General features: G+C 43.0%; 2 protein-coding genes across 5 annotated transcripts; one reads left to right on the top strand and one right to left on the bottom strand.

The window, feature by feature from the left end:
- Positions 1-379: 379 nt before the first annotated feature.
- Positions 380-10,491, top strand: LOC108146797 (protein melted). 3 transcript variants are annotated; one of them, XM_017272967.2, is made up of 10 exons: positions 380-1,186; positions 5,810-5,934; positions 5,992-6,243; positions 6,316-7,117; positions 7,524-8,278; positions 8,334-8,571; positions 8,672-8,841; positions 8,908-9,036; positions 9,518-9,799; positions 9,857-10,491. In XM_017272967.2, the coding sequence occupies exons 1-10, from the start codon at positions 1,177-1,179 to the stop codon at positions 10,112-10,114; spliced, it is 3,021 nt and encodes a 1,006-aa protein (XP_017128456.1). In that variant the 5' UTR covers positions 380-1,176; the 3' UTR covers positions 10,115-10,491. The 3 variants fall into 3 exon arrangements, with proteins under 3 accessions (XP_017128456.1, XP_017128457.1, XP_017128455.1); XM_017272968.2 differs by having other exon boundaries at positions 5,801-5,934; positions 8,690-8,841; XM_017272966.2 differs by having other exon boundaries at positions 5,801-5,934.
- On the bottom strand, positions 10,411-25,925 carry LOC108146795. 2 transcript variants are annotated; one of them, XM_017272964.1, is made up of 8 exons: positions 24,826-25,925; positions 13,416-15,310; positions 13,048-13,357; positions 12,687-12,984; positions 12,412-12,621; positions 12,181-12,352; positions 11,512-11,733; positions 10,411-11,428 (listed from the first exon to the last, which is right to left on the bottom strand). In XM_017272964.1, the coding sequence occupies exons 2-8, from the start codon at positions 15,291-15,293 to the stop codon at positions 11,192-11,194; spliced, it is 3,327 nt and encodes a 1,108-aa protein (XP_017128453.1). In that variant the 5' UTR covers positions 15,294-15,310; positions 24,826-25,925; the 3' UTR covers positions 10,411-11,191. The 2 variants fall into 2 exon arrangements, with proteins under 2 accessions (XP_017128453.1, XP_017128454.1); XM_017272965.2 differs by lacking the exons at positions 10,411-11,428; positions 11,512-11,733 and adding an exon at positions 11,799-11,855.
- Between the last annotated feature and the right edge of the window lie 350 nt (positions 25,926-26,275).

Below are 26,275 nucleotides of genomic sequence, written 5' to 3'. Positions count from 1 at the left end.
TAGTTTTTTCTGGGTTAACATACTTAAGGTCTTAGCCACTTAAAAAATGCCCAAATGTATGCTACTATTTATATTTTGAAAGCGAATGTATGAAAACAAACATTTTCAAAAATCTGAAAATGTTAAATTTAGTTTTGAATTAATTTGTGGGTGTAACGTTTATAGGACCGATTTACCTGTTCCAAAGCACGGTAGCAAAGGTGCTCATGACTAGAAAGGTGGTCCAAAAGAGAGTCGCAGAGAACTTGGCCACCAGAGAGAGAGCCGAGAGAGCGTCGCAGAGAGCGAGCGTCCAGCGATCGCGCAAAACAAACAGGCAACAACAACCAGTCGGTGTCAGCCAGTCTGAGGCCTTTGCCGCTGCTTTTGCCATTCCGCTCATTCAGTCTTCATTCGGGCCCAAACGCGTTCGCTGGCCAGCCCGCTCGTCACTCCGCTGCCAAACACCCGCCGCCCCCCGCTCTCTCACTCGCTTTTGCCGCCCGCTCTCCGCTCGCCTTTCAGTGTGTGCGTGCGCCCATACCTATAATGTGTGTGTGTGTGTTAACAAAATGTGATTAGCAAAAATACAAAGAAATCAGGCATAGTGGAACAAGGCATTGTGGCTGAAACAACAGTCAACGGCGCAGTGGACATAAGTATAAAAACAAAAAATATAATCTACACAACAAAATATAAAAAACAAATCTTTAAACATATACACGAAATGCGAAAATTTGCATAAAAAGCAATGCGCTGGCGCGGCAACAAAGCGCGGCCGTAAAAAATAAATAAACGCCAACGGCAATTCTGAATTTTGTGCTTTATCGGCAACAGCAGCAACAATTAAATTAATATTGAACTACACCCAAAGTTAACAAAAGTGGCAGCCATAAAAAAAAAAAAACAACAGCAAAAACTACGGTTGCGGCTGACTTGGCCAACACAACAACAGCAACCAAAGCGGCAACAGCAACAACCATCAAAGTTGTCTACCTTTTTTTTGTGTTGTACCCTTTTCAAGTGTTTTTTGTTGCTGCTGCACCAGAGATACATGTAGAGAGATCCGGAGAGCAGGAACCGCAGACACAGAGAGCGTCAGAGATCGGGGCTCAACTCCGACTCCGACTTCGACCAATCCAGTTCCAGTTGAAGGCAGTGATACTGATATGACCAGCTGTCCGCCAGCAGCCACAGATGCAATCCGGTGAGTTTCGCCCATTCACCGTTGCTGCCTTGCCTTGCCTTGGCTTGACTTGGCTTGGCTTGGCTTGGCGCATTCAAATTTCCGATTCAAAGATATACTTTTAAGCAATCTTGAACGACTTTCGATTGACTTCTCGTTTTTGAGCCATCAACATTTTATTAAATGCGTAAAGATAAACCCTTTCATTTTATTGAAAGCGATTTAGCTGTGTTAATAAACGTGATAAAATATTAAACATTTTAAAATACAATTTGAATTATCAATTATGTGCTTAGATTGGCTTTTAATAATTGAAGATCGATTAAATGATTTCATATTATTATAGTTACTTATCACATAGATACACACAAAATAATGAAGATATTTTAAAGAAACAAGTCATTTCTTTTTAATTATTTTTTTAACATTAAAAAAAACATTGAAATATTTATTAGGTAGGTATAGATAAAATAATAAAAAACACGTCTTTCCTTTTTAATATACATACATGTCTAACATTCAATGTATATTAGGAAATAAAAGTGAACGAATAGATAAAGACAGATGTGAATAACAATTTTTATATCAAAAAAAAAAAATATGAAATTCAATGTGAAAGTGCGTATAGACAAAAGTTACCCATGATATGTCCAATTATATTTGTGTAGAACAAAGTCATTTTATTTGAAAGAAAAAACATTTAATATTAGAATTTCACCAGTATTTATTTGTTCTTGTTGGGCAGGTATAAAGTTAGCCAGGTAGCAGCCTTAGAGATTCAGCGATCGCAGACTCCGCAAAACCCATTATGAAGTGCCAAAATTTGTGAGCCAGTGTTAGTGGGGCTTTTTGTATATTTTCGTGTGAGCTTCTTGTTGTTGTGCTAATTCGCAGCAATTTCTTCGTTCGCGGCCTTTTCATTAATAAGTTTCACGCGCCGCTCATTTTTCAACATACTCGCACTCCTGTCCCCCAACCACCTCGTCTGTGGATCGGATTACGGTGTTGATGTTGTCTTTACTTTTCGCAGTCCCCAAATATTGGCAAAAGGGGCCAGCGGGACGAATAATTATAATTCTTTGCTAATTCCTCCGTATAGGAAGTTTTTGGCTCCGTGTTGGGTTGATAACATATTTTAACTGGTGATGCAATAAACGCAAAGACTTGGCTAACAACTTTGATGATTGATTTTCAATATTATCTGAGCTACAAATATTTTGTGCATTTTTTGATTAACGTTCAAGAGCGTACTACAGATATCCAGAATAAAACTTGTCAAACATGATCGCAACCAGATTTTATAAATTAAAGTCATCTAGGATCAATTACAGTTGACTTGGCAATTTGTTATTTTGAATAATTTTCTATTCCAAATGATTGCTTAGCGCCGTATTTTCGCTTTGTCTTTTGTTGTAAATTAAATTTTATATTAATTAAATATTTGCATTAATAGAATAAAACAATTATTGCTTCTGTCTTAAACTAACAATTTGGCTTACTTTGGAATTAATATTTGAATCCATCCCCTTATTAAAGTTTCGATTGTTTCCATACAATCACGACTCGATAAGCAATAATTACGGATGACATCTGCAACCCAGATTTCAGACCACAGACAAATATATTATCAATCTGAGCCATCCTATCCCACCCAGCGGTGGCGATGACTGTCTGCGCATGCGTAGGGTAGCCAGAAATGGATTGTTAGAGGTAGTGAGTGGAAAACGAGTTTTCCGACAGCTACTAATACTAGTTGTGTTTTGCGACTGGCCGCCGCCAAAATCTCCTTTCCCCCATGCCGCCGGGCAGACTTTGAGCCGACGACGTGTAATCACAGTCGCAAGTTGCAGGTTGCAGGTTGCAGGCTGGCCACTGGCAACCAAGTGGCAGGCTGCCGAGACACTTGACGCTCCTCCGGGCACATTGGCCAGGTATGACAATGGAATGCACAAACAAGAACCAAACACTTGCCAAGCACGCAATGCGACTCGGTTTCGGAAAAGCGGAATGCTCGCTGGATCAGAATACGTATACGTCCAGTGTGACGGTTATGTGAGCCGGCAGCCCGTTTCGCGGAAACTCCCTACAAGGAGACACACGGAGGCCGTGCCACTTGGCCGGTTGGTCCAGCCCTGGCCAACAGGTAGGGTTACTCATAGCGGACCATCTCTGCTCTGTCTCCATCGGAAAATTGAGTCATTCGCACGCTCTTATGAAATACAGACGAACTTCCATAAATCGAACAGCGATCTTGTCACGTTCAAGATCTAGAGCTTGCGTGCGAATCGTTTTTACTAAGAATATTCATTTATCAATTTTGCGTCATCACATTTTTTGGAACTTTTCTTAAAAAATTCTACTCAAGAACCTTTTATACTTCAAAGCTGTCTTTTTTTAAGGTTCAACTTTTATAAAAAATATAATAGTTTTATTGGTTTATTTAAGTAACATTCCATTTTCAGTTCCAAAAATAGTGATTTATATCTCCGAAGTTTAAATTATTGAATTGAAATTGCCAATGATTTTGAAATTTATATAGTTTGTCATTTAAATACCTTCAAGGCGCGGTCATTACAAATTTTGATGGGCAAATCATAATGATGAAAAGGGTAATTGGTTTGTTCATAATTTAAGAACCAACATGTTGTCCGAGATTAAGAAGTTGGACTGTATTAAAAAAGGCTTAACTAACTAATCTACTTGGTGGCTGTTTTACCATTTCTGAACTCTGCCATTTTGTGGAGCAATGCAAATAGAATCTAAGCGGAGAGTTATGGGGCCTCGAATTTTGGCACAGCCTTTGTTTCCACTCTGTCTCCGAAATCTGGAGACCACGGGGGCACCATACCCCATACCCTATACCACTGTCCCCTGCCCCCCGTCTGCTTCCCTCGATTGTTGGGCCTGGGGCTTCGTGTGTATTAACCTGCCGCACCGGTTTCGGTTTATGTTTTAGCCAACGCCATCATCCATTACTTATACCCAAACCCGAACCCGTACCCCTGCCCGCACATATGTGTGTTTCTATTTCTCTTTTAATTTTCTCTCGGGCGCTCAAAGTTGCTGCTGCTGCTGCTGTTGCTGTTGCTGTTGCTGCTGCGACTTGTTGCTGCTTCTTTATTTATTTTTTAACCAGTTTTTCTGTTTGTTGTTGGTGCTGCAACCTGAGCGCGAATGAGCCATAAATAACAACAACAACCACAGCAGCCCAGTCGCTGTCTTCTGTCCCGGTTTCCAGGAAGCAAATGTCTGTCCGTCCGTCAGTCCACCAGCCCGCCAGTCCACCAGTCCGCCCGTCCTCTCAACGGCTAAAACCGTCTGCAATTCGCGTGCAGAGCCGCTTTGCCTGCCTGACTGGCCTCTATGGATTATGCAACTCTTGGGTTTTGGTTTTGGTTTTGGTTTTTATTTGAAAATTTAATAACCCGGGCGTTGGCGTTGGCGTCTGCTTCCTTGATGGCGCGACAGACCCGAGAAATGACTTTTCTGCCAGCTTTTCAGCGCTCAGCGCCCACTCATTTGGCCAGCCAGCAAATTCCCGGGTGATCCGCTAAGTCGCGGCTAATCCCTTGCCGGAATTTTGCGCATCTAATCAAAAGACCGTGTCGCCTGCATTCCACGAAGGTCCAAAGAAGTCGACGGCAAGTTGGCCAAGAATTTAACGAGCTGGCAAACAAGCGGCCAAGTGCAAGTGGGCAAAAACAAACACCTTTTGCGGGAAACCCCACGGAAAACAGAACCGAATCATTTCAGCGGAATTGTTGGCAGAATCGCTGGCAGGCCATACGGTGCAGATTCTAGAGTAAACAAACTACACTGCTTGGACAGACCTGCACTCGTTGCTAATAATTTGAAGGTTCCATAAAGATATTCGACCCTTATTTGATGGCCATAAAGATAGGAGTTATGGCAAATCATAATTGGCTAGGATTTCTAGTATCACAGAATATATACATATATGGGTAATCGTACGTACTCCTCGTCAAGTACTTTTGTACAAATTCCATCAGAGGCTGTGCAAGGGCATCTCGGTGCGAGTATCTAAGATAAGCATCGAGGCGATGCAACAAGTATTTAATGTTCGCGAAATATCTATATTTATACAACTATATATGCACTTTCGCGGAACGCGAGTATAGAACTGCTCTGGAAAAGCAAATATTTTGGGCGAACCTCACACATTCGGACTAGTTCGCTTTTGCAAATGCCCGACGATAAGATAAAAAGTGGCTGCCAGAGGCGCATGGACTTTGGCAATGGGCCAGCGCCAAACATGGCAGTGAAAAATGCAGTGACTAAAATAAATAAATACACCCGACTAATTCTCATTTGATCTAGTCGCATTCCAACTATGTGTGATTTCTGTTGCACTTGAAAAATTTTTTTTAAATAATTAATAAAAAGTAATACCAAATATTTGTTTTGAATATCTTCAAAAATATTAATATCAATATTTTACAAAATGGAATATATATTTTTTATTACTCAAGAATTTCTAAATTGTGATTTTAATAAAAATATTAGTATATATTCTTTTCAATTATGATTTACATAATTTCAGTCGTTTGAATTTGTAAAGAAAATATATTTATCTCTCTAAAATCCTGTTTTCTACGATTAATAAAACTTTTTTAGTTGCCACAGATGAGGGAGAATTCTCCAGGATGCACGAACTTTTTAATAAAGTGCTCGCCAAGCGCGATCTCTCCCGAGCCGGAGATCTCTTCTCCGTGCCGGATGCTGATATTGTAGACGACATCACGGAGGTGGTAAGTTTATCCCCGAATGCTCCCTGAAATATAAACTAATTTCATTACAATTTTTAGCTCTCTGAGATCAGTCCTATCATCTCGCATGCGGACTACGTGAAAAACAATAATGACCAGAGCGTGGTGGAGATCTGTGTGACAAGGGTGCTTTCCTGCATTCGGGAAACCCGCTCTGCGGAGCGTTACTGTGCTGCTCTGGTGGATCTTCTGAAGACCTGCCTGCTGTGGAACCTGCAACCGTCGGGAACCACAAAAGAAGAGCCACCTCATGCCAAGATCGCCGCCGACATTATCTCTAGCATTTTTCTGGTAAGATTCTGGTAGTTTATTATAATATATTATAAACATTTACTGATATTGTTTTATTTAAACTACTTACAGAACTATGACAAGAAAGAACTGATGAAAATAGCCCTTCCCGTCGCCGTGCAGTTTTTGCCGAAAGGAAACCGAGAGCTATCAAGAAACCTAGCCAGCTACTTGTCGCTGGCGGCCATTGATCATGCCTGTCTGCTAAGTCCGCACACGGAGTCCGTGATGGAATCGATCTTGTCCGGAAACTACGGTCTACTCCGGGTGCTCTCGCAGGTGTACGAGGTGGCTCCGGAGGCGGTGACGCCACATGCTCCGCTTCTAATGCCCCTGCTGCCGCAGTGTGATCCCCAGGAGCGGATGGCGGTGTTTCAGCTGTATCTACTAATAGTGCAAAAGTCACCCGAGGTCCTTGAATCGTGCGTACCACAGCTTTGCGGCTTTCTGCTCGATAGCGACACCTCCAGCATCACCATGCAGATCCTGCTGAAGCTGGCCCAGCACTCGCCGAACCTCCTTATCGATCACTTTGAGCAACTGCGTCTGGCGGCCAAGACGAATCCGGGAACGATTCCGCTCTGCGCCCAGATAATGACCACCGCGGGAATCGGAAGCAAGGAGACTGCTCAACAGGCCCTGGACTTTGTCCTGGAGCACCTGCCCACGCAGGCACTGCTGCAGCAGGAGGCCACTCGCCTCTGCTCCGCCTATCCGGTGTTGTTCACCGAAAAGGTCCTGGCCTGCGTGCGTCAGAAAAATGCGGCTCTCAGTTCGCAACAGGATGTGGGAAATGGCTTGGGCAACAAGACCTCCGGCGGTGTCACTATTGTCAGCCTGAACAGCTCCAGTCCCAGTCCGCCGCCAAAGCCAGGTGAGTTTAGTTTTAAGGTCTGTTGTAAAAAATATTAATATAGTAAACGTATTATAAAAGCTTTATAATCTATTTCCCCAAATGAAAAGCGGCTATCTATAAAGTATTTGATATAAAACTCCATTCAAAGAAAACTCAACTTCTTATTTAAAATTAGGAATTACCCATTCGTTTTAAAATAAAAATTTAAATTAAGGTCCTGTTATATATTAATTAGTTAAACAAGTTATATAAGAATTATTTGAAAGCAATCTAAGAATACCTAACTACCTATTAAAAATTACGAATTTAAATGAGGACTCTATTATTTATTAATTAATTAACTTTAATATTATATTATTTTACCTTTTCATTTTTAATTATTTCATCTGTTATTTATCAATTTATTAATTGCAATACTTTCTAGTTCCCATTGCCGCACCGTCCATCAACACCACTATCATCCAGCCGGCCAGCGGAGCCAGTGCCATGCCCACAGCACCTCCCGCAACCGCCTCGGCCTCGGCGCCCATTGCCACCTCCACCCCCGTATCTGCTGTCACGCCCACTCCCCAGCACGCTGGCTACACGCGACGGGTGAAACTGGGCGATTCGAGGAGCACAGGTCGCCTTCATCCCGCCAGCAACACGCACCGGAGTGTGACCCGGTTGAATGTGGCCAGTGGATCTGTGGGAGGACTTCACAAGAGCATGACCCGGTTGAGTAACTCGCAGATTAACCAGCAGCCAGGAGGCAGCTCCAACGGCAATGTGGTGGTGCAATCGGGGGCCACTCCAAAAACGCCAAGTGCTTTTAGCAATCCGCCCGTGACACCAGTACCGCCACTGAGCAACAACGTAGTCATCACTGGACACAATCGACATGGAATACCAGTGACCTCCGGCGGAGTGACGGTGACCACGTCGCCCACGAAGGTGCGACCCCACTCCCAAGGACCCTCCACGCTGCTCAACTCGAGTACGGTGCTGATGAAGTACAGCACGGATGCACTGAACCAATCGGTCGGCTCGATCTCCATACCACAGTCTTCCACGGCGGCCAGTTTGCCACCAGTGCAGACGCAGAATGCGGTATCCGTACACCATGCCTCTCCGGCGCTGCCCCAATCCTGCAGCAACGGCAATGCCAAGTCGGTGATGAAACTGCCTGTCAATGGCAATGTAAGTGGTGTAAAGATGTAATCAAATCAGTTAACAATAAGTAATGTGTTTACAGAGCGAAGTGATTGTCTCGGGACCCACCACCAATGTGGCACCTCGGCGCAGCGATAATACCAGTCGAACCCTACTAAATGCCAACAGTGTGATGGACCAGCGGATGAGCACCTTCGAGCCATACCAGATAATGCGTGATCCTGTCCAGCAATTCTGCGAGAAGAACTTCAACTCGATTAAGTCGTACATGGACGAGGTGTCGCAGCATTTGCCGCCGCCCACGCGCTGCAGCATTGAGGGTAAGTCCTTGGAGGTCCTTCTCCCTCAATCTCTAACTCCTTTCCCCCACCATCCCCCACATAAATACACACACACCCCGCACACAAACACATCACACAGTTTCCAATGAATTCGCAGAGCGTCGGACCAAAAAAGTGGCCAAACTTCACTTCGCCTGCCAGATTCGTGGACCCCATTGCCTGTACTCCAAGACTTGCTTCACGATGCGAACGCGAAACCCCAAGACCTGGATACATATGATGTTCCTGGACTTTCAAGTGCGGCATTTTGTAGGTTCTAAAACAACTTAATATTAAACGACATCCTTTTAATCTTGTTTTATTTCTGTATTTTAGGTCAAGGAGAAGTGCGTGCTAAGCACGCGAGAGTCTGGCATTAGCAATCTCAAGAATATCTGGCAGATACTCAAGTGCGAGAATCGCAGCTTCACCGAACTGGTTACCAGCCAGTTTCCTCAGGTCAAGGTGGGTTCTTTATTATTAATAAAACGATTTCTATATAATTTCATTATCAATAGTTTCAGTGTATATGTATTGTATTTATTTTCTTTGAATTACTTAACTTTCAATAAGAGCTGAAAAATATAAAAAAATTGTGAAATAATAATAATGTTATTTTGAAAGACCTTTATATTAAAAATATTTTGAATAAATATTTATGTTTCTGAAAAGTATAACGAAGATTTTCAAATCAAAACCTAAAAATACTTTAATAATAAACTTATTCAATATTACTAAAATTCGCGCATAGCAACATTTTATTTTTAAATGTTTTAGAAGATTAATTTTATCTTGCATTAGACAAGGATAATGAAGATTTAAAATTCAAAATCAAATTTAGCAATTTTTTTATGTTTCTTATTAACTATAATTCAGGAGATCTTTTGTCTGAAAATTCTGAAATGTGTTTTTTTATCGATTCGTTTTGTTTTCTTTAATCTTGCAGGACCGGGAGATCCTGGTGAACGAGCTGCGCCACTCGGGCTTCCTGGACGTTTTTGAGGTCTCCAAGACCGACAAGTCCAATCCGAACTGCAACGAGTTGGAGTACCAGTGGGGCTGTTTCCTGTGCAACCATCCGGATAAGGCAGTGGGATTCCTTAACGGCAGCAATCAGCCCATGATCGAAGGTCAACTGAAGGAGAAGAAGGGCAAGTGGCGGCTTTTCAGGCGATGGCGCACGCGGTACTTTACCCTGTCCGGAGCACATTTGTCCTGCAAGGGATCTGTGAGTATACCACATAAATTGTTCCCCAAAAGATACTAAGTCCAGAACTATTTTCAGAGCGGTGGCGAGAGCATCGATGTGAACCAGATTCGATCGGTGAAGGTGTCGCGCGGTGCTCGCAACATACCCAAGGCCTTCGAGATCTTCACCGCCGACCAGACATTAATACTCAAGCCCAAGGACGGCAAGAATGCCGAGGAGTGGGTGCAGTGCCTTAGCATCGTGGTGGCCCACTCGCAGGCGCGCGACAATCCCACGGCCAAGACGAACAGTTTGCCGGCCCGCAGCATGGGCAGCAGTAAGCCCTCCTTTTAGGACGGATGGATCTCATGGTAATCCCCTCCAGATCCATCCCAACCCAACCCCATTGTGAGATTATTTGTAAATGTAAAGACAGAGCAACGGCAACACACAAAAGACAAAAACATACAAAAGGAGCAGCGAGCAAAGGACTCTGCTGTCTATTATACATACACACCATATATAATACTATATATCATTCTTATATATCGATATATATATATATACCTTAGGCCTACGCCCATAGACTTATCTAGCGTGTACTTACCATTTCAAGGGATTTCAAAAATTTTGCGAAATTGTTTTTATCATTTATAGTTGATTTTTATACATATGTATTTAGTTTATGCTTATTTATTGTACGTGTATTAAACAAACAGCTTGCTTTCGAATTCGAATGCATTAGTTATCATTTCAGTACACGGGGTCTGGTCTAGTCTAAACCCTTCTTTCACCTTCCACTAATGACTGAATAGCAAATTGTAGCTGCAATTGTAGTTTTGGCAATGCGGCAAGGAATTCGGTTTGAGGCGTGCCATATCTCAAAGGATATTTTTATGGCGTTTACTCTTAAGCAAATGTTCGCTTCGCTAAAACAAAACTAAATATATTCTAAGTCTGCATTGTGATTGGCATTCTTTTTGCATAACTGATGTGGCATGATGGAGCTTTTCTTTGTAAAGTGCAACTCAACTTAACTGTAGGATAAATTTATTTCTAGGAATTGTATAATACTTGAGACCGAATACTGGTTAACCCATTACTATTGAACAGGGCCACAGAAAAACATTTTTAGACGAAAAGTATGCAGCATAGAAATTTGTTAATGCTGCAATGCATGCTATGTAAGCTAACTGAAATTCATTTTAAGATCACTTGTGCAGTGGCTTTAAGAAGTCTAGTCGATTTATGGAATGCAATGATTTCTTTAAAATATTCTTTCCTTTGGACGTGGTTAAAACATCTAGAACTGTAATCGATGCCAGTTTCGCTTTGAATTGGACGCAAACATTTGTAACTAACTACGTAAAAGTAAACAACGCTCAAGATCTAATAGTTAACTAGACGAATAACAACAATTTTTGACACAATTCAAGGCTTGGTGGACGGCACATCGCCATTGGCATTGTGATCCGTTTCGTTGAGTTCGAGCAGCTGCGTCCAGTTGGCATTCGTCCTGACGACCTCGATGTCCTGCCGCAACTGCTGGAGCGGAGCATGCAGCTCCATGGGCAGTCCATCGTCCAGGACTCGGGACACATGCTCCAGTTGATTGGCATAGATCCTAAGGCGTTCCACATTGTTGTTATCCTGATGTATGTTTTGGACCTAAATAAAATAAGTTTTTATTGTGAAGATTAATTATTATTAATCTTATTAATATTATGATTATTAAGTGGGATAAATCTCACCTGGCTGCCAGCCATAGTTTGAAGGTATCCGCTGACTCGTGGATCCTGCAGCTGCCCGCCCGCCTGCCACATCTTGAGCAAATTAAGGATTCCCAGGACATCGCCCTGCTCGGAGTCCTGGCTGGGAGAAAGCAGCCGCATGGGCGGGAACTCCGTGGTGGGCGACAGCTTTTTGTAGCTGCTGCAGAGTGTGCTCAGAGTGCAGATGTCCTCGTTGAGACGCTGGCCAGGATTAACGAGGAATGAAGGCGATGTTGGAGAAGCAGTTGCGTAGTGGTTACATGGCAATTAGTTTGGGGATCTCATTTTAAACGAAATAGTGCACTTTTGAACTTGATTTGCGACTGTCGTACCATTGAGAAGTCGATTGATGATGTTTGTTTGATGATTGTGGTGATGATGAAACAAGGTGAAAGAAATTATATCGAAAGATCGTTCAACAGCTACGACTACGGCAAAGATAACTCAAGAAGTAAATAAGCCAGGTAATTTATTCAAAATTAAGCTCTAAAACTAAACTAAATCAATCAAATAAAATAAGATCGTGATCGACATATGAGAATATATCTGGCGTGGCAAAACGATAGCGATATATAGAAATGTCTTCGAAGGAGGCGCAACACAAAAGTCCACAAAACGCTCGGCGGCGATCAAGTCTTAAAACCTTACGTCGATCTCGTTGCGATGGCGCTGCATTTCGGCCTTGGCGCCGCCAAGGTCACTGCCCTTGATCATCAGCTCCTGGGTGGCGTCCATGAGTTCGTCCTGCAGCTTCAAATTGACGTCCTCCAAGTCTTTTAGTTTCTCCAGCATGTCCTCCTTATGCTGCTGCAGTTTGTTCCTAACACATAACAAATATTAATATAAATTCCATTGTATATTTAAGTTAAAAAGACTTACTTGTCAACAATCAATTGCTGTATGCAATTGTCGTTGTCGAGCTGAACCAGTCGGAGGACCTTGAGCAGTTTGGTCACCAAGGTGTCCACTTCGATCACCTGATCCACGACAGCCTGAGCGGTACTGTATTCCATTAGCGAAGGCAACTCGGCCAGCTCCGCCAGTGAATCATGGCAGCTCAGCTCCTCTGTGTTACACTGATCGCGAGGACTGTAAGGGTAATATTAACAATATAAGTAATGAATCTTCTACAGAATCTAGCTGAAGTAACTCACTTCATGGGCAGGCCATTCATCTTGTGCATATGCAGCTCCATTTGCTGCCTGTTGGTGATGGCCTGGGACAACTGCTGCAGGGAGTCATCACCACCTGTTCCTCCATTTAAATTGTTCTGATGGCTACATTGACTAATTAATTCCGTGGGCAGCTCTATCTGGGAGATCATTCCCGTGCAGGAGGAAACCATGTTGTGCGAATGCGAGTCCGGATGAACCACATCCTCCAACACATTGTCCATCATCAGGAGGCAGGGTTCCGTCTCAGAGTCCAGCATTTCCGTGGAATCGGAATCGTCTGAGGGGGTTTGTAAAATTAATATAAATTTGAAAGTACTTAGGGGTGTTATGCTTGACCCACCTCCATTTCCCTGAGGCTCATGAGCCGTGGCTCCTGTGTTTCCCGCCTGAGCCGATCCTGCTGCTACTCCGTTCCGTTTTCCCGCCTGGCGAAGGGACAACCGCTTGCCGGAATGGGTGGTGGCCTGGCGAATGGCACCGATGACAGCGGCTATGAAGGACTGATTGCGCTGCGGAGACAAGGAGCCATCACTGGCCAGGACCAGGGTGTGAATTGCATCGCCTGGGGCTGCCGGGCAGATGGGCAAGTCTAGACCATTGGGCCTTTGGCCGTTCTGAACCTGCTCCGATTCCGCTTGGAAGCGAATGTCCTGGAAATATCATCAATATCATCAATAAGTACTGAATAAGCAACTCAACAACACTTACCTCCAAGTCCTGCTCGGAAATACTGTAGGAGTAGACCAGTTGCTCCACCAGTCCATCCAAACGGGAGTGCAATCCCGACAGGGCAGTGGATGCCCCGGCCACCGAGGCATTCTGCTGGTGGATTAGCTCCCTCGATTTGTTCTCCAAGGCGGAGAACTTAGTCTGCAGCAGGCGGTTCTCCTGGCGACGCTGCTCATTGAGCCGCACCAAATGCCGGCACTCATCGCGCAGCACTTTGGCCTCCTCCCCGCGATTGGCCAACTGGGATTTGACGGCTTGGTAGTCGGCTTCCAAGTCCCGCAGAGCATCGCACTGGGCTGCCTTCTCGTGTTGCAGGAAATCCTGCAGTTCACTGGACTCCTGTTCAATGGCGGCCTTTTCCTGCAGCAGCAATTGCTGAGTGGCCAGGGATCTTCGCATTTCCAGCTGCAGGGCGCGACACATGGCCCTCAGCTGACCGATCTCCTGCTGGCGCTCGAACAGCTCATGGCCACTGATCTGGATCTGGGACTCCAGCATGAGAAGACTGTCGTGGCCACTGCCATCGCCACTGTCCTCCGACGTGGGTGTGCCCGCACTGGCACTCGCCACTCGCGCCAGCTCCAGCATGCCCATCACCCGCTCCGTGTTCAGGTGCAGCTCCTGCTGCATGGCCAGCTTCTCCTCCCGCTCGCGCTGCAGTTTTCCACTGAGTTGGCGCACCTCCTGACGCAGCTGCTCCAGCTCAAAATCCCTCTGATCCGGCTCCGCTTGGGTGCTCTGATTGCGCTGCTCCACGGCGTCCAGGGCACGGGTTTGCAGCATACCACCGCCCAGCACTTGCTCCAGATCCTCACTGGTTAGAGCTGTTTGTACGGCTGTCTCGTGATAGATTCGTGTTCTGGGCGTCACCGGCTGAGGTCTCCGCAGGGAATTCACCTTGGCGGTGGCGGGAGCCAAACTCCTACGACTCGTCGGAACCACCATCACGGAGGAGGTCATGCGGGAATCCACAGCTGCTCGACTGATGGAGTTGCTCCTGGACAGACGACCACCGGTCAGATCCTCCACGGACTGCTGCTTCCGGCGACGCGGTAGGGTTCCTCCGGGCGCAGGACTGCCCCGCATCCTGTTTGCCGTCACTTCGGGGGTCACTGACATCCCGCGACGAGCTGCCCCCCGATTCGCCGGCCAACGACCATCGTCTGAGGGAGTTCCCGGGGTCCTAGCTCGACTCAGGGAGGGAGTCCGCTGCACCTGGGTGAGCCGCTGAACGGACTGGGCGCGGTTCAGGGCATTAGGCAGCGTATCTGGTTTCTGGGGGCGTGCCAGGCGAACCGAAGTGGGCGTGGCAGAGGAGCTGGGCACTCGAAAGGAGGAGGAGGTCGAAAGGCGCGACTTGTTCGAAGCGGGAGTGGTCGGCGTTCCCGGCGTCGCACTATTTCTGGGCAGGCTCTCGGCTCTCTTTAAGTTGGCCACTCGACCACGCAATTGATCCTTGGCCGGAGTTCCCATTGGCTCCGGCTCAAACATGGCCACTTTCTTCTTCACCGAACCAGTTCTCCTTGGCGGCGTCGTCTTCTCACTGCCCGTCTCGCTAGGAGTTTGGGTCACAGTGGCCACCTTCAGTTCGCAGCTGTCGTAGATCTCCTCCAGACCATTGCTGCTGGTGTAGCCGCCACTGGTGCTGCTCAGGCCACGTTGCAGGGTGACCCGCGAAAGGCAACAGCTGGCCACATCCAGCCCACTGTCGCTGCCATCGCAATTGCTCGGCGTGACCACGGATTCGCTCAGCTCCAGGCTGCTCATGCCCACAATCAGCTGCTGCTGCTCCTCCAGGCAGACCAACTGCTGCTGTTCCTCCGCTTGCGATGCCATCTCGAACAGAGTGGCGGACATGGCCGAGCACTAGTCCTCTGTGGATGTAAAGAAGTGGAAAAGGAGGGATTGTTAGTCAGAGCACTGGAGAACAATAGATTTTTTATATGTTATATGTGGCACACACGATTTTTAAGAAATATTTAATTTTACTATCGATGTGACTAGCGCAGTTATCATAACTATTTTTTTATTAAGCCATCCCCGTTTTATTTTTAGGTGTCTCTTATTTATTAAACAAAACTGCTTGAGAGGAAGGATTAAAAAAACCAAATTAATCTGTTTATTGTATTTATTTAACTTGTATCTAATAAAAGTAATGTTCCCACCGCATTACTTTAATCAATACAACATCTTACCCATTATTTTTTAATAAAACGATTTAACTATTTACTTCTTTTAACTAAAAATAAAAGGATGGACAGCATATGGGATCTGTTATAGACTTTAACATAACAGTTGATAAAAGTCAAGTCAAAATCTTTTTTCCTGTGATTCACAGTGATTCACTTGGGGCGACCCACATTTCGGGATGCGTATTTTTGGGATGCTGGCATTTCGGACCGATCCCCATTTCCCGCTCCCATTCTCTCGGCATGCGACACAAAACAAGTTGCATGCCACCGACCTTTTCCCGAATGCAAAAATAGGATTTGTCGAATACAATTCATTTTTCGGTCAAGTTGCCCGGCACGCAACCCGAACAGATGGACGATGGACGGCGGAGGACGGAATCGTGACCAGGACAAGTCGGTTGGATATGATTGACTTGAACTAGTTTACAGGAAACCGACACAGCACGAAATGTTATGCACCTGCCGACATCCCAACGAACTGGGCCAGAGCCTGGGTCTGTCGCAAATAAATTATGAGGAGCATTGTCTCGTGGGGTCGTCATCGTCGTCATCGTCATCGTCGAAATACTTGAGGTTGCCTGTGCCAGCACACACGTTTATTTGGCTGTGGTTGTGGCACGTTGACCCACCTCGCAGACATATGTGGCCCATCATCATTGCGGAACTTTCCAAATTCGCATTCAATTTGGCATGCCACATTGTTGTGCCAGAAATTTGCTTCGCAATTCGCACTTTATCACAGCCATCATCATTCTAGTTGAATCACATTGAGATTCATACCAGACCAAGTCAGTCTGGCTTATTGAAAAGTGATTTTTATTTTCGCAGGGCCAAATAAGTCAAAAGGATGCTAATAAAAGCTAATTATCTCGAACGTTTCAGCATATCAATGTTTTTAAGTATAACAAAGTATCAACTAATGTTAAACAAATTTTAATCCTAAAGACTAAAACAATCTTGTGTTTATTTTTGTAGTTTTTAAATAACTTTATAATATTTATATTCTGATCGCTTTCTTTGTAAGCTTTAAACATGTACCGAATTTAAGTAATATATATTTAAAGCCGAGTTAGGGTATTTAGTTTTCACCTCATATATATTATACTTTGGTTTAATTTTCCCGCTTGTTTGGCTTTACATTACGGTCCCAGTTAGACACACGTCATTAGCGTCATGTTTGTTATGCGATCTCCCAGAGATTTGGGCAAATTTTGACGATTTCATCACGGCAGAGGTGATTTTGAGTGCGAAGAAGGGAGATTTTAATGAAGCTGCTCTAGTTTTCAGCAAATTGAAGTTTATTTGAAGCAAATTACTGTGCACAGCGAGTGCCCAGACGACCAAACCTGGCCAACTGCCAACCGGTTTTGGAAAGGAATGCCCTACCCCTCTTTCTCTACCAGTTTTTTATTTATTTTTTTCAATTTTCTCCAGCCAGAGTGGAAGATCCTGCAAACGACCTTGTTTACGATATGTTAAAGGCTGTCTCAAGTCGTGCCCGCCACTCGGGCAATGCTCGAGTTGACTTTAAAGAGACGTTTCGCTGCAGCCGACTTGGCTCGTTTTCCCATCTCGACATCCAGACAAGACAGCCCCCTAATGAAGACCACTCGAAAGCCCTGATGGGGAAGAGCCTCCAAGAGCCTCCTCCTCACTGACCCCCCAGTAGGGTGCTAAGAACGGCAAAGCGAAGCCATAAACAGTCACATGTCTACACAGAGATACAATGCTATACACACACAAAGTATCTGATGGATACTGGATACATAGTAAGTCCCAAGCGGAGAAGGGAAAAGGAAGGAAAGTCGGGATTGGGAACGGGAACGGGAATGAAGTTGTCGCCGCTAATCCACGAATCGATCGAAGAGCCATGGCCCTGGCAGTGAAAGATGCAAGTCTGCCGAGATGCCAGCAGAAACTCGTTTCGCATCTCAGGCAGAGACTGAGACTGAGGCCTTATCGAAGTCGAGTCTGTCACTATGTCGGTGCCAAGGCGCTTGGCGGAATTGTTTGAATAAACCGGAACTGACGTCGCATTTGTACAGTGAGAAAAAAGAGGAGTGCTTTAAATAAGTTTAAGTACATATTTCTTGTGAAATGCAAAAAAAATTTTAGTTTTTTTTGTTCCATATGCACTATGGCAATAAAATGATACAATTTGTAACTTTTTCTTCGGTGTATGCACATGCATAGTACTTTGTACAATATGGCAAAGATGCAACAAAGTTTTAGCGAATAATAGTTCAAGGCGAATGGTATATAAATACATAGGAGCCCACACTCGTTGAGCGGGGAGAATAGAAACCCTTGAGGGCGATTTCGTCACGGCACATTAACTCCAATCAATGGGCAAACTATTCCTCGCAGAAGGGCCGCTAATTCGATTAAGGTGCTCGACAGAGCAATAATATACTTGTAGCCCGGGCACCGATGTCGCTAACTTTGCCAAGTTAATTGCACTTAGCCGCGCTGTGTGGATGGAAAATGGAAAATGGGAAATGGGAAAAGTTGCAGGAGATGCAAGCGCCACAAGTGCTGCGCTTAACGCTTCGCTCGGCATTAATTGCGGCGTTTGATGTCTCTGATGCGTCGTCTGGCGGTGACTGTCAACGGTCACACTCCAATCTCACCATCTCCCAGACATCTTCCATTCATCTCGGATTAGCATCCATTCATTGAACAGAAGGAGAAGGCCTCGTCTCAGCGATTTCGCTGATTTTGCAGCCCACTCCTGGGTGAGAGTTGTAGATCGTTAGGATAAGCTGGATTAAGAAAACTCATAGTGGGTAGCTCCTAAGCTAAAAATGAAACCAAAAACTATACGTTTCTCTCGCATCTAGACATAGATCTGCTGATCTGCTAAATTCAATGGGTTATCGCATCTCAGGCAATGGTCAAGCTTTTTCTGGGAACCGCTCGGCAATTTGTTCCTCAATTATGCATTTCCATACAAGCATATATATGAGTATATGTACTCCGAATCGCATGACAATTCAGACCTTTATCTGCATAAACAGTGCGTTATGAGACTATAAGGCTTGGTAACATTTTTGATTTGTAATATCGATGTACAAAATAACAAATTAGTTATAATATATTTCAAGCATTAAGCTTAAATTTGTGAAACCAAATCTTTCTTGACATTTCAATATGTTGACTTACACTCATGGCAAGCACTGTATGCATATGCATGTGATTATTTATGCGATCTCAGTTCCTTGGTCACTGATTCTGTGCCATATGTTCTGGACTTGTTTTCAAACTAAAAAAAGGGGAAATACAAACGTTCACTTGCATAAATTTCTCCTCTCGTTTTATTCTGTCTGTTATGGCAGTTGCATTGAAAACAATTTATTTCCACATACAGTACAGTGCTTACAGCAATTTATTTTGAGTCGCAGCTTGGGGCAGGGGATTAGCGGAACCCCTTTTTCAATGCCCACTTGCTGGCATTGTTATCCCAGATACTTGCGGCTCGTGGAACTCAATTGATAGGGCTTCTTTTTGGGAGGCAGTTGGTTCTGGCGCTGGTTAATTGATATGGAAACGGGCGTTATTGGAGACCCACGTTCTAACTGTTTAACAGGTGGTCGTGCGTGGGCGATTGCCACGCCCCGGATTGAAACTCCACTCCCCGAAAAACGTTTTGTTGTTTGTCAAAGCACTTCCTGCGTTGCCAGCGATCCACGAAACTCAAATGAAGTGAAACATTTGTGCCGCGAATTACAATCGAGTTGCCCCCGGTCGGTGTGCCCTGCCCCATCCACACCCCCTTTTTTTTTTAGTTGCAGCCCGCATCTGCTGAACAGCCGAGCCCCTGGCCCTCCTAAGCATACACCATCCCCTCCACCTCCCCCCCTTGCAGTTATAATGAGTTGCAGTTGCAAGTTGTGCGCACCGCACAGTTTTCGTCTGGGGACGAACGTCAATTGAAAACTGCGCACACGGAGAAAAAAATATTCTAAAATTAACACTGCTTCATTGCCGAACGAAAACAAAACAAAACATTTAGAGGCTAGCAAAGAAGTGTAGGTAGTCATCGTGTGATTTCAAGTAAGAGTTGGTTACTGTGCCCAGCAAAATACTTGTTTTTGTTACTACTTTTGTAAATTACCTTAAAATTATTTGAGATCTACTTTAAAAATTAAATTTAAAATAGTATGCTAGGCTAAATCATTTAATGCTAATAATATAATTGCGGGATATACTGAAGTAATAAAGAAGAATCTTCTTTAAAGCTCAGTTCATTAATCAAAATATATTCTTTTTTAAGAAAATCATTTAGAAACTGAATGTTGTTAGTCTATAGTTCAGTTTAGTTTAGGATTCAAGAACTACATCTTGTCTTGTTTATGTTTTGTTATTACACATTAAGACACAAAGGTTCAAATAATTAATATTTGTCATAAAATAAAATCAATTAATCAAAAAAGATGTAGCAGCTCCCTAAAATGAATCACGTACCTATTGATTGTTACAAAATTTCAGAATGTAAAATAAATAATTGATTGCTTTTAATGTAAGATCGCAAATTCTAAGTCGAACTTTTTTGCCCCAGTGCACTGAGTTTATGATTCGGAGAAGGGGCAGGAGTCATGGCAGTGGGCAGTGGGGGAAGTCGAAGAACTTTCCGACTCTTCCGGGTTCTTTCCCTCTTTTTCTGGCTTCGCCCATATTTTGGTGTTTTCGTTCTGTATTGCACCTGCCGACTTATCGCGCATTATGCACACAACAGAGCGGACCGGAAAATTGTAAGCATGATTTTCTAATTTGTAGCCGATTGCCTTGTCTCTTCTTCGCGGCTTTGCTGTTCTTCATTTTTGTATTATTTCCTTTTTTTACAAACAGTTTCAATTTGTTTTGGGGCTAGCACCCCCAAGTCTAAAAGTGTGTGTGTGTGAGTTTGGGGTATCAAAGAAAGAAGAACTACAACCGAAAAGAGGCGGGGTATTAAAAACAGGGGACTTGGGGGCGTGGCTGGGCCTCATAGCGGTGTCAGCTGGCTATCATGAACATGGATTTTGGGTCTCTTGCGGATCCGGAATACTGGGTAACGGGGATAGGCATTTCGGGAATCGGGCATTGGGCATTGGACTCTGGGCATCAGATATTGGGCAACAATAGTACGAGTAGTCGATGTAGCAGGAAGAAGCGGCCGACTGAATCGCTGAACGCTTTTGAAGTTTTAAAGTTTGCCTCTGGTGTTTTGTTGTTGATTTAGGCGGCTATGTTGCTGTTTTTTTATTTCTTTAGTGCCGCGTATACTATAAACAATTTTTGGCGGCTTCTCAGTCAACGGCAACGGCACGCAAAAGTTTCGCTTTGCATTTACTGGAAAGTTTTTTTGAAAAGCAGATTGGGCAACAGTGAAAAGTAGGCAACTCCAAAAGCTGGAAAATACTTCAAATTCTGGGGAGTACACTGGGCTATACATTTTCTTTAAGGTTAATGGATGTGCGAATAAAATTTCTTTAAATTTAATGGCTAATTAAAATAAATATGTTCTTAATTGTTTTGCACCGATTTAAACTGGATTTATTGATTTGATTTAATGTTAAAAAAAATCAGTAATTTGGTCGTAGCAATGAAAATAATGCATCAAAGAAAAATTTATTTTTGCCCATTTCCACAAAAATTGATGTCCATAACAATGCAACTAATTGAAACCATTAAAACAAGAGTACCAAAAGTAATGATAATGGTTTCAAGCCACGAGTCAGCCATAACAATTTCGGAATGTCATACCTCAATAAACTCGTAATACAATTCCCAATAAAATTACATTAAAATCTAAGCATTTTTTCTTATTTGCAAACTTTGCAAATATTTATGATGTAATTTTTCGAAATCAGGGGATCTTTAGCCTAGGACCTTAGCTTTACAAAGCTCGGCTGCGGGTTCGTTTTGTCTAGGTAACAAGATTATTTTAATTTTTCAATGTTTCTAATTATAAAATGCTTTCAATTAATTCTCAATTTAATTCTCTCCCTAGTTACTTTAAGCTGATGGAGTCATATGATTGAACACAAGAGTCTTCGCATCTTGAAACTCTTTTTGCATCTGAGAGAGTGTGTATTAATCATTGTTCCCGCATTGTCTATAAATAGTTTTTTATGGACTGCCAGCGAATGAAACGTACTCCGCGAATAGAGTTTTTTGTGACAAATGTGCCGCACTTGATTTGTTTTAGATGTGCGGAACTGCTGAGGGCGGAATATCGTTCGTTGGCCTGGTCCAAAAGCGAACCGGAATAGACCGGCGTAGACCGGAATGAAATGGTGACTAGCACTTCTCTTTCCCACTCGCTGCAGCGCTCTCTTTGTGAAACTCTCCGGCTTAATTAACAACCCATTGCGTTGGCAATTACGCCAACTACTAAAATTATTTGTCATATGGCGGAGAAAGTCGGGATTGCGGACTGTGGCTTGATCTCCATTGCGACGTTCGGATACTTGGCCTATGGCAACTTGCTTTGGTCTTTTAACAGTTTGGATATCAAGAAAATGCCTCTTTACGGCATGCCATAATACACATAGTTTTCATACCAATGCGAGTAAAAACAATGAGTGGTGTACTTCACGCTCCGCGGAGTTTTTCAGCGGCATGCGGCACACGACACTCTCCACCGCCAAAAGTGGGCGCAAAAAGAGGGGGAAAAGCGGGGGGAGGCGGTCTTGACCATTGACCAGCACCGCTCAGAGTTGAGCTTGACTGGAGGCAATCTATAAAGTCGAGGCAAAGCCATAAGACCACACAGCGAATATATCAGATAAAAAACGTAAAATCACTGAAAAAAAAAATATTTTAAAATGTTTCGAACGTCGTTTAACACATTATTGAATTATTTTTGAAAACTACAAATTTATTTTAGATATTAAAGGAATAACTTAACAATAACTATCCAGATTGCTAAATGATTACCTTAACCAAAAGTATCATTATAAGTGCATCGAAAGGTTTTTCTAACGTTTCATATTATCATCCGATAATATTATTTGTTTGGTATCATTATATTCCTTTTTTGATATGATAAGAATATATTTTTGGAACCAAATATGTCTAGTAGATAAGCCATTATTAGGCACCATTTCGATACAATGAATACTGCCATTTATTTTTGTAATACATTTCCTCTATAAAAGAAAGATAAGTTCAATGGAACGTTGGATTTCAAAAATCATCATGATTATAATAAGTAGATTTTATGATAAATGATATATTAAATATTTATTTAGTCTTTAACGGTATATATTTGTAAAAGGTATATTTATAGTTAATATTCAATAATTTCGACTAATTTTTAAATATTTTCTCTCACTGTATAAACAGCCAAAAGCGGCACAGACAAAGCGAATGAAAAGCATCTGGAGACGCCTGAAAGTCTCGCCTGAGAGCCTCGCTCATTGTCAACGCGTGTCTCTAGAGCTTTGGCAAGGTTCCAGGCAGGGTTCCAGAACCGTTCTCCAAGGCACAAACCCCCTGAAACGCAATAGCCGAGTGCCTTTTGTCTGGGGAAAGACGAGATGAGGCTCTGCAGCCGCCTGAATTCTGCTCTGTTTGCCCTCGTTTATCGTGTTTCAAGGGTTCACAAATCGAAACCGAAGCAAAACTGGCCATTCAACTGACCTTGAAAACCACCCAGACATGTGCTCGTATATGCGACCGTTACTGATTATAAACAATGCAAAAATTTGGACAAGTTTTTAAGGGAGAGGGGTGTTGGAGTGTCGCTAATAAAAAAATCAGGCTCGCTGATTCGAGCTGCTATATTTCGCACACTTAAAAAACTTGTTTATCATAAATTATCGCCATTGTTATTGGGAGACCCACTAATCGGACATTTATTCGCCGGTCGGTGGTCGGTTATCAGGGGAAATACATAGAAAATGCACTACTTATCTTGTGATTTCGGGGAAGCCAAAGTGGTACAAAGTGCTAAAACTGGAAAGTGCTGATAAGTCGTATCGGCGAAAGGCGTGTGGGAAAGCGAAATGTGTCACACGAAATGTGTGGAAAGCACAAGAACGGAGGCTTGTTTCTTACGACTCTCAGCGGAAACTGCATTAATTGCTGCTTAATTTGTTTTTTCCTGAACTCACTCTCCATTTTGCCATCCCCTCCCGCAAATTGTCGCATTATGGAGTAACGGTTGCAATGTCCGCTTCTCCATCAATCGGGGCTTATGAATATGGTAAACGCCACTTAAACAGGTCGCAATACACAATAAAAAATCGTTCCAACAATAAAACCAAACTTAAACTCCTACTAATTTAATAGTTGCAAAAAATCAAATTAACAATTATTGCTACTCCCTTAGTATATTCCTAAAATCGATATAAAAATCATTAAAATTAAAAATGTTAGTATAATTTCTTTTAAAGATATGACTATGATCTTAAATGTTAATATCCTAAAAACAAAAACATTTGTTGTAAGCAAAAAACGTACTAAATCGGTTTTTCTTCTATTTTTTCGTTGTATCGCAAACGAGAACACGTCATGTTGACCCCCATTTTCCGGCATAACTTTTTTCCAGTGTGTTAGTTGTGATTGTTTGACTGACTGACGGACTGACAACAAATTGCACTCTTCCTGATTGCTTCGTCGCTTCAAAATCGATTATCGCTGAAGTCATGCAACTGAAATTATATTCATCGCTTGCCCCATGTATATACATATACATATAAAAGTTAACGCTGCATAATGAATCGCGGAGAACGTGGCTAGGATACAAAATCCGGAAGCCCCAAGTAGGCCAGTCCTGACCTTTTTAATTTCAGCTAAAAACCAAAGCCACACGACGCCAAGACAGGAGGCTTGCCACCTCTGACCCACCACAACCACCCCCTCGTCCCTCATCCACACTCCGATGTGGCTTCAACTTAAGTCGCAGCTCATATTCGATAACCACTTTCTACCCGCCAATGAGTTACAGTGGAGACTCAATATCGGGCTGATCTTATTCAATAACAATTTAAATTACTTTGTAGTGCAATTAAACAAATTTGAAACCTAACGTATGTTAAAGAGTATCTGGACAAAATTACTTCAAACGTTTGCAGTACGAATTTTTTATAAAAATTAAAAAGTTTTTAAAATACGTAACCTGGTAGTTTTTTGTTATAAAGCAACACTTATTATATGTACTTTAGGGTTTTAGAATTTCGTCATAGTAGAGTTGTACTGTAGTAACTCACCCACGGAGTTGGAGTTGAAGGAGGAAAACTGTGCCAGCGGTGTTGAGGCTGCTGGAGTTTCGTTCGTTGATTTGCTCGTTTTTGCTGTTTTGTTTGTTTATTTCCTGGGCTGCTGATGTTGTTGTTCAGTTCAGTTCAGTTGTAGTTGTTGTAGTTTCTTTGGTGGGCGACGATGGAAATGTCAGAGGGTCGCGGCATTACGGCCTCCCAGGGCATTCTCTTTTTGGTTTTGTTATTTTTCCAGCTCTGCCTGATAATTCTATTATTGCTCTCGCTCTCTTGGGGGGAGTGCAAAATAAATGGATGGCAATTCGCGGACGGAAATTTGCGAATTTGGCAAGCCGCTCGCTTTAGTGCAAATTGAATGCACAAACAGAGAGAAATGGAGTGAAATTATCACCCGGTGTTCTTTTTCTCTCCCACACACACACGCGCGCGAATTTTATGTGACAGCTGCAGTTTGAGAAAAGGACACAATGAGTGATCACTCATGGATTCGTCCTGTCGTTCTCTCTCTTCTTTCTTGTCCCTCTCTCTTGTTCACTTCCTTTTGTTGTTTCGTTTACCTAACCCAACTGCTTATTTGTATTGCCAGGACTCGCACACTCACTCACACACACCAATACTGAACTCGAAGGAAAAATCGATGATGAATCTGCGAATTAAAAGTCTGCACGGCACATCGATTAATTTGCCGCAAAAGCCTGTCGCTTTAATTCAGTTTTTCAGCCTTGTTTTTACTGCCCGAGAGCAAAATGACTGCCAGGCTTCGCTGGAAAACCCGTTCCGCGCGCAGGAAAAGCGGAAAAAGTAAAATCGAATAGCGGCCAGGTAACAAAACGCGCCCACTCGCGGAAAACAACAAGTTTAAAAATTAATTAAATCGATATATATTTACTAAAACATTATATATATCATTAAACTTCTTTTAAGTATCCATGTTTTTGCTTTGATGTTTGTAAGGCGGACAAAAACACACAACCGCGTCGATTTTCTTTTCAGTTCCTCTACAAATCCCTTCGAATGCCGCAACTTTAAAGAAATATCGATGTTTCTTTAATAATATGTTTTAATGGGAACCGAAAACAGCGCGCGCTGCAGCGCTCTCTCGAAAACTACAGAGAGAATAACGGTGCGGGTTGCTTATATAGACTTTAAATGTTTAGAGAAACCAAGTAAATTTATGGTGAAAATACCAAAAACCAAATTGTCTCTCTCTTCATCTGTTAACAGTCTGTTATTTGCAAATGTTAAGTTGTATCTTTCGGTTGCATCAAAAGTATCTGAAAGTATATTTTAAAGTAATAATGAATATTTTCATTTATATTAAAGAGGCGAAGAATCAATATTCCATCAAACCTAGAGCAAAAATAAAAATAAAAACGGTTTTTGATAAGACAGCATATTTTTGGCGCCTAGTTTTCAAACACGATTTTGTAAGTCCCAGAAA

This window comes from Drosophila elegans, unplaced genomic scaffold (assembly GCF_018152505.1).
Source record: "Drosophila elegans isolate 14027-0461.03 unplaced genomic scaffold, ASM1815250v1 contig_208, whole genome shotgun sequence".
Taxonomy (NCBI): domain Eukaryota; kingdom Metazoa; phylum Arthropoda; class Insecta; order Diptera; family Drosophilidae; genus Drosophila; species Drosophila elegans.
The sequence above is the reverse complement of the archived record's forward strand: the minus strand, read 5'-3'. Positions and strand labels throughout refer to the sequence as shown.

Coding starts and splice junctions, on each gene's coding strand:
- LOC108146797 (XM_017272966.2), top strand. Junction 5,935..5,991: donor TAGACGACATCACGGAGGTG/GTAAGTTTATCC, acceptor TACAATTTTTAG/CTCTCTGAGATCAGTCCTAT. Junction 8,842..8,907: donor ACTTTCAAGTGCGGCATTTT/GTAGGTTCTAAA, acceptor TCTGTATTTTAG/GTCAAGGAGAAGTGCGTGCT.
- LOC108146795 (XM_017272964.1), bottom strand. CDS start 15,293: ATGTCCGCCACTCTGTTCGAGATGGCATCGCAAGCGGAGGAACAGCAG. Junction 12,985..13,047: donor TGAGCCTCAGGGAAATGGAG/GTGGGTCAAGCA, acceptor AAACCCCCTCAG/ACGATTCCGATTCCACGGAA. Junction 12,353..12,411: donor CAGCAATTGATTGTTGACAA/GTAAGTCTTTTT, acceptor GTTATGTGTTAG/GAACAAACTGCAGCAGCATA.